Source organism: Thermobia domestica, chromosome 16, assembly GCF_964235325.1.
Source record: "Thermobia domestica chromosome 16, izTheDome1.hap1.1, whole genome shotgun sequence".
Classification (NCBI taxonomy): Eukaryota; Metazoa; Arthropoda; class Insecta; order Zygentoma; family Lepismatidae; genus Thermobia; species Thermobia domestica.
The window spans coordinates 186337075-186345842 of NC_137469.1; the positions used below are offsets into that span (position 1 = coordinate 186337075).

Consider the following 8768-nt stretch of genomic DNA (forward strand, 5'->3'; position numbering starts at 1 on the left):
GCCAAAGATGCTATCAACCTGCGTAGGTATCTGATGAGTTGGGCTAGATTAGTCTCTCAACCGATACACACAGAGCTCAAGCTTCAGTGACCAGGATAGTGGATAGGAAATTACAAAACTCGTCACTATGCTCTAGTGGCGCTTCAGAGCAGAGCAAAGCAAAGCTCTGGGAAAGTCGAGCTGCTATTCGTATAGATTGTTGGTAATTAAATTTGTGAAGAATTTGGCTGGGCGAAGTTGTATAATTTTATATATTGTTGCATTATGTGTTTAATTTATATTATTTTTTTTTTGTTTTCACATGTGCATCATTATTATAAAAATTGAAACAATAATAATAGATAATGATACATTTTGATAAAGAAAGCGGAACCCCACAGTACTACGATATGGACAACTGTGCTGCCATCTAGTGGCAATAATCGCAACACCATTTAACAGGCACGTTATATGGGAGACTGATACATAATGAAAGGGAGACTTAAGGTGAATTACATGAGATTTAGATGTACAAGAAAGAGAGCAGAATAAAATAATTAGAGAAAATATTATTGTTTATTGAATTGAAGCAACATTTAAGCGTAATATATTAGTTTGTAATGAGGTTATAAAATTAGGTTCAACTGGATACGTATGCACTCTGTAGGGTAATTTATTATTTATTTAGGATTTTTATTTAATAATATGGTGTGTAGAAGTATATTGAATTGCTATAAAATAGAACAATTTGTATTTATTTGTATAGATGTATTTAAGATTATATCCGGGTACAGTTTAGTATTGGTTTGCGTTAGCGTATTTGAATGTGCGGAACGGCACATGATGGATTTGGAGCGGGCGGAGTATTCAACTTTGTATCTGTTGGAGGATTTGGTACTATGGTTTTGCATTGATGAATATATATGTGTCGCACAGATTGACGAAATGGTGAAGATTGTTTTTATGCTAATTGGCGCCCACGAATTCCTTTTGAAAGAATTAGATAAATAATAGCTTGAAAATATTTTAAATTGGATTACGGTATGAAGCATAATATTTAAGTATATTGTATTTACTGCGAAGTAGAGTATATATATATATATATATATATGTAACTGCTATTATAGAATTAACAAGTACAAGAGATAATTGTATTGTTTTTTATTTACCATGTATTAAATTATAAGAATATATATTCCTTAAAATATTTGATAACTGTTGGGAAGCTTTATATGCTGATTGATTTTTACGTGTGGAACTGATTTAATTTGAAGCAACAGCAAACACATTTGACAGATAATTGACGTATTTGCAACCATTGAAATGGGTATAAAATGTTTTACGTATGTAAAAATATTCTCGTTAATTTATAATAAAGAATACAGACAGCCTTGTAAGAAAGTTATGTTTAATTTATGTTTAAGATGGACACAAGGCCTTTTTATAAAAATATCTAAAAAAATATTTAATATTTTTGTTTGTAAAGTACGAGGCAATTTTAACTGTTAATGCATAACATTACAGATATGGTCTTAAGCTATTTTAGAATGAGCTTAGGAGATAACAAAAATTTGTGGAATGAGACCACCATGATGCATAGAGAAGATGACATGTGGAATATTTGGTAAAGTTTTATTATTTTAGGAAATAATATATTAATGAATACAACGGGCAATATTTTTAAGAGAAACCAATATTTTAGTATTGGTGTACTATTGAAAGCATGAATCAACAATTTTGAAGGCATAAGATATAGGCAAAGACTTGTATTTACAGGTGTTACTGTTTTACATTCACCGGAGCGGATGTTGGTGCCATTATGTTAGAACACTTTTGAATAGATTTGAATTATTGGAATATAGTATTTTTATACTTAGGGACTTATTTATAAATACAAGTTACGAAATTAGAATATTATCCAATGAATTATTTTTACAATGTACATAATTATATATATTTTAATGTTATTGACTAGTTATTTAAAATTTAGACGAATTGTACTTTTAGTGCTGGAATGGTATATTCATATTTGTATAGATCATGTACTAATACGGAACACATTGATTAGCATACAACTTTGCAGACTATATATTTGCGTAGACGAGATTATGAAAACTTTTGATTTTCATTATTCAACGCGCTTACACGAAAATAATTGTACAATTAGAAATTGTTGAAAGTTTTGAATAGGCAATTTATGTATATGTGTGGTGTAGTACAAGTATTTGGAATATATGTATTGTATTGTGTTATCAACTATTGATACAAATAGGGCTGAAGGATCTACGTAGTATTTGCGTTTGCGACACTATAAAATGTTATCAGAATGAGATGATACCACGTGAATGTCAGACTTGCATTATATACTAATTAGATTTATGTTTTATTAAGATATAGATGTACATAGTACGCATTAATACAGACACAGATTGATTTATTTTATTTTAGGCATGAAAGAGAAAACCAATATATTGGCGTTGGCTGTGGAAAAAAAAACAGAGACGTGCGTACATTACAATTTTTCCAATAGTATTTGAAAAGTTACACAGAATATAAACCTTAATCCAGCTTATGTTTTACGATTATGAGGTGCGTGCTCTTTTGACTTGGCCATGGAGGCGATGCAAATTGTTTTTTTTTTTAATGCTAGCACGAGGCTAGCTACCTCTGAGGGGGCTACACCCTGTTTCAGGAGAAGATTTGACGGAGAAGTAGGATTGGCTTAAGGGTGGCTGGTCTAAGTGAAGGTAAATTATTTATTTATTTACTTCATTAACATTCTTATAGCATCGTGTAAGCCATTATGATCTTTGCGATCATAATCATTAGGATGTGAAGAGGAAAACTACACAAATATGTAACTTAACAAACACATAGAAATTACATAATACAAAATGATAAACAAAAAAATGAATGATAGGAACACAGATACATATAGATAATAATAGAAAATGGAAAAATATTAAGATATCTGTATGGAAATGCAGGCATAGATCATGGGTGACAAATGCATATGATGGCAGAGAAAGGACGTACATAAGCTTCAATGATATTATGTTATTATGTTAAATCGTGATAAAAGGATGAGCGTGAAAGATGAGATGAGGTGCAAACACAGGACAACACAAGGGAGATTGCAATTTATGTTTTTTTTTTTTTTTGCTAGCCAGAGGCTAGCATCCTCTTAGAGGGCTACACCCTCTTCTAGGTGGGGAAGTTTATGGGATAGGGCTTAAGGATTAGCAGGTTGATGGGCTAAGTGATTTTTGTATATTTATTATTATTTATTTATTTATTTATTTATTATCACAAACCTGGACATTATGATCTTTGCGATCATAATCATAAAATTGTGGTAAGGTGAACATTTATATATTAAGTAAATGATGAGTTGTTACGTTAAGAATGAAAGGAACCTAAATAAAGAGATGAAAATATGAAGAAAGTAACAACAAAAAATAGATAAATAAAGAAATATAAATATATCGAAAGTAACATGGAGAAATATAGATACTTGCATACACATAAAACGAATTTCGAAATATAAATATAAAATATTGATGGTGTAGAGATTAGTATATGTTCAGCTATGGTTTAGAATATAATGAAGGTGAGTGATGGAGTGAGGTGCGATACACAGGACAACACAGGAGATGTTAGCAAGACAGATGAAGTTATCTTCTGCCTAGGGGCTGCTCTAGGCTGATGAGGACATAGAGAGCCCTGTTAGAGACAGAAGGACTTACTGTGCTGAAAATGATGGAAATAAGTGAGGTAGATGGGCATGAATTTGATAGTCGTCGAGTAACAGTAAATCTGGGTGCTCAGGTGGCAGTGTATAGCAGTAGAGAGTGAATAGCAGACTGAATGGGGAGTAGGCATAGCGAGGACGAACAGGATGAAGAGCATGATAGTGCATTGTATCGAGGAGTAATGGCTGGTGAGAAATATATCGGACTGTGATGAACTTCTGACGAAGGGATTCGAGATGAAACGTGATGTCGGGGAATGTTATGAGATTATATAAGTCGCAGGTTGGACTGGGTAACTGGATACGGTGTGCGATGCGGAATGCATGACGCTCAAGGACACGTAACTTTTCGTAGTATGTAGGAAGAGCGGAAACCCAGGCGGTAAACCCGTAGGTAAGGACTGGGCGCATGAAGGCTTTGTATGTGTTAAGAACTGTTTTAGCTTGTAGGCCCCAGGTAGTGCCAGTTAGGCGCTTTAGGAGGTTCAGGCGCTGATAAGCTTTGGCAGCTACTTTCTTCAGGTGAGGTTTCCATGTGAGGTGTCAATCGTAAAGAATGCCCAAATAGGTAACGGTTCGAGTTGGAACAATTGGAGTGTCATTAACTGTGAGGAAGAGCAGTGACGGGTTGCGGTGAACCCTAGAGCGTTTTCGGGGTGGTATGAAAGTAATGGCCTGTGTTTTTGCGGCATTTATTGTAAGACTCCACTTCCGACACCAACTAGTGAACCGATTAATGGCTTCCTGGAGAGCGTGATTGATCTGGTGGATAGTATTTCCTAAGGCCAAAAAAGCAGTGTCATCTGCATATTGAAATAAACATACATCAGGAGGAAGTACGGGGAAATCGGCCACAAAGATGATATATAACAACGGTGAAAGAGCAGAACCTTGGGGTACTCCTTAGAGAAGGAAGATAGGATGAGAAAGTTGATTATTGATGCTGACGTAGGAGAGACGACATACAAGAAAGTGATAGATGAAGCGAATATAAGTAATGGGAAACTTGAAATGTAGAAGCTTATGAAGAAGTGCCAGATGCCAGTCTTTATCAAAGGCTTTTTCAAGGTCGAACAGAAGTAGGTAGGATGGTTTAACGGAGTTATAATGATTTGTGATGAGACTGGTGAGGCGAAGGAGTTGATCATTGATAGAGTAAGATGGGCGAAAACCTGCTTGGCGAATAGGAAGGATATTTTTTGATTCTAGGTACGGGTGCAATCTTTTAACGATAATGCGTTCTAGAAATTTGCTAAAAGTAGATGTCAGTTGAATAGGTCTATAGGAAGATGTGGCAGTGGGTGGCTTGTTTGGCTTCAAGAACATGAGTGTTTTAGAGGTTTTCCAGTCCATTGGAAAGAATCTGGTACGGAGAATAAAAGTATAAATGAGGGCAAGAAGTGTCAGGAGTATAGGAGGACTTTCCTTAATGTGTCGGTAGGTTATATTGTCAAAACCTGGAGCAGAGTTTCGTTTGCGATTAACAACAGTAATGATTTCAGCTGTGGAAATGGGTGTTTTAAGTGGATGATTGGAAGCGTATGTGATATATTGGGCTGTAACTGAGGAGAGTTCAGAGGTAGGTGGGAAACAGGATGCTGAGCGGGGATGTCGGAAAGCGGTGTGGGTGTGAAAATTTCCTTCAAGTAGTCTGCAAAGGCGTTGGCTTTTTCCTGATCACTCTGAAGTGGTGTGTCATTATGGAGTAGAGGATAGTGAGGTTTAGTGTATTTACCGCACAGAGCGTTAAACCGTTTCCAGAATTTGGAAGGGTGACTAGTGTCATTGAGGTTGTTACAAGTTTTCACCCAGTTTCTCAGTTTATATGCCTTGAGATAATTTCGTACAGTGCGTTGCAGTTGATGATGGTGATGAAGGGTTTCTGGGTTACGTGTACGCACATATTCGCGATAGAGCTGCCGAGAGCGGCGAATCATAGTTAAGTATTGAGGTGGTAGTTGTGGTTTGTATGGAATAGAAGCTGAACAGGGAATATAGAGTTCTGATGCATGAGAAATGATAGAACTGATTGTAGTAATGCTCTCGTACAACTGCTCTTCCGTAGCTGGTGGGTTTTGATTAGCAAGAGATTGGGAAATATGATCACGATATTTGTTCCAGTCGGCTTTGTCGTAACGAAGTGTTAATCGAGGAAGTGGTGTGTTGGCAATTTGAGGGGCGTGCGTGTTTTGATAAGTAAGTTTGAGAGGTGCGTGATCTCTGCCAATTAGATCGAGAACTTCGACTGTGCAGTGGGAAGTTATAGAGTTTGAAAAAATGACCACGTCAGGCGTTGTCTGAGAGACAGGACGAGACGGTTTTTGTAGATCATGAAAATTTCCTGTTGTATGCGATGTAAGAAACTGTAAGAACATAGTACGTTCATTATCTGTGCGACTATGGAAATTAATGTCTGCCATGATGAGATAATGTTTATAAGTATTTGAGATGTGTTGAAAAAAAGTAAGAGGGATCTGATGTCCAGGTCTGATATAAAATGTGATGAGAGTGATTGCGATATTTGGGAAATACAAAGTTGTGATAACATGTTCTGGAAGGTTGGGAAGCGGACAGGTATGGCGCCGAAAGGGCAAAGTATGGTAGAAGCCAATGGCTGCTCCGCCGTTAGCTCGTTGAGCAAGAATCTGGCTATCACAGCGAAGGATATTGTAACGGGGAAAGCGGATGGTATCAGTAGGTTTTAAAAAAGTTTCGTTGAGAAGGAAGGCATTCACATTTTCTTCCAACAGGAGCGTGTCAAAGAGCAGTTTGTGTTTGGATAATGATCGAATGTTCAGGAACAGAAAGACAATACCCATGATAAGGGGTAGTATGTGGAAGTAGTTATTGGTTGGACGAAAGATTTGTGGTATGAAAATAGACATCAGTGTTTGAATAGGTCGCATTGAAGGAGGCGTGGAAGATGATGCGGGCAGCATGAGTAATTTGCTGTAAGATATGTGGACGGATAAATGGATGAATGTTTTGTAATGCTAGAGTTGTAAAAGCTAGAAGTTTATCAATAGTGAGGGGGTCGATTCTATGGGAAAGTCGGTATTGGTGGATGAATCATGTGTTCGCAGTGGGGCTACTAGTTCTGGATGGGATGTTTCTGGCGCAAGTTTACCCTTGCATTTGTAGCTGTAAGTGGGATGTTGTTCGTTGCAAGTAGCGCACCGAGGTGGCTGAGTTAGATTCGTACATGAGCGAGTAGGATGTGTGCCAGTACAGTAGCCACATACGACAGTATTACGGCAATTGGCAGAGTATGTTGGTTATATTCTTGGCACTTCTCACAACGAATGGGTAACGGGGGTGAGGACCGAGAGGGTTCCACACGATGTCGTTGTTTATAGATGTAAGCTCCATTAGCAAGTAAGATATCTATGGTCTCTTGAGAGGCACTGAGGATCCGCACCATATATGTGGGTCCTTGATCGTTGCGAATGCTAAGGGATTTTGTGATGGTAAGACCCTCTGCCCTTAACTCTTCTGAAATTTCGTCGTCGGTGTACGACGGATCGACAACCCTTATAACCATAGAAAGCAGAGGAGGTTTCTTAGGTGGTGGAGGTTGTTTGCGCCGAGATGAACTAAGAGTTTCTATGGTGGCGTTCGTATCGAAAATTTCAGAGCAGGCCTTATTACGGACAGTGATGGCAAATTTTGGATCATGCGATTGCAGTATAATTCCGTTAGGGTTTTAGCGACTCTAATGAGATTGATGCTTGGAAGATATTTGCGTAATTGAAGAACTACAAACTTGACATTTTCGAATTTTGGGTCAAACTTTTGGAGTAAGAATGAATGAAGCTGATGATCGGAGGTTGAGGGAGTGCTCAGAGATGATTCTGAAGATATATTCGCAGTTCCCAGGTCCATGGCGTTAGCTGTTGACGGTGATGGTTCAGTTACATGCAATCTCTTTGCTGGCGGTGAATTTCTGACACGGTCAGCGTAGTTCTCCGTGCGAATGGGCGATCGTGATCGGCTGGAGGCGTTCGAGACGGTGGAGTCATTGGAGCGCTCTGAGGCTCTACGATGTCTGCCGCCCTCCTTCCGCTTTTCCACCTTTGTGGCATGTGCCGGTGGAGCGAGAAAGACTGGGGGTAATCCTCCGTGACGACCATCCATCGAAGCCCCAGTGATCGGAAGAGGATCCGCCAGGGAGATCAACATGTGGGCCGAAGCCCGAACTTAAAGCACCAAACCAGTGTCCAATGATGTGATGAGAGATGTTGAAGGTGAGGTGACCCGTTTGGATAGCCACCAAGGTAGGAGGAAGTTTCCGGACAGACCCGTAGCTCTGCACACCCTTGGCTTGATCAGTCTGGAGAGCAAAGCTCGTAGGAATGACGCAGAAAAGTCTCCGGGATATGGAAAAGGAAGGTTTCCAAAAAGCACAATAGCCACGCTATTGCGGTTGTCGCTAGCAGAAAATTGCTTGCGACCGAAAGTATGCAATTTATGTTTTTTTTTAAAGTTTTTACCGGCCCACCATCGGTGAGCAACTACCCGAAGAGGGTTACGCCCTCTGTAGGGGAAGAGTTGTGAGCTGAACATGAATGGGTTGTAAACATTTGTTGTTGGGAGCTTAGGGGTTTATACATATTTACATTTACCATCGGCTTTATTAAGTATATTACATCATTGGTCATTATGATCTTTTGATCATAATCATGAGGAAGGGTAGAATTTAAGGGATGAGAATGAAGTGCACTTTCACATCACATCACAGGGGTAAGTGTTAGATAGACAGATGCAGGTTAGCTTCTCGCCTAGGGGCGACACTAGGCATTGATGAGAGAAAGTGGGAGCCCTGTTAGATACAATAGGTGTCACTGTGCATGTGATGGCCAAATGTAAGGAAGAATTTCATCGGAGCAATATCGCTGGTAGTAAGCAAAATCTGGGTGGTCTGGAGGAAGAGTAAAGCGATAAAGAGTGAACAGCATAGCGAGAGGAGTAGGAATAGCCGCTGTAAGCAATGGAGGGGGACTGCGAGCATGTGCTTCAAAAGTATCCTGGAGAAGGGGTT

General features: G+C 38.8%; 1 protein-coding gene across 1 annotated transcript; it reads right to left on the reverse strand.

Annotated features, from left to right (window-relative positions):
• Positions 1-5172: 5172 nt before the first annotated feature.
• On the reverse strand, positions 5173-6549 carry LOC145672721 (uncharacterized). Its single transcript, XM_081741896.1, has one exon. The coding sequence runs from the start codon at positions 6547-6549 to the stop codon at positions 5173-5175; it is 1377 nt and encodes a 458-aa protein (XP_081598022.1).
• Between the last annotated feature and the right edge of the window lie 2219 nt (positions 6550-8768).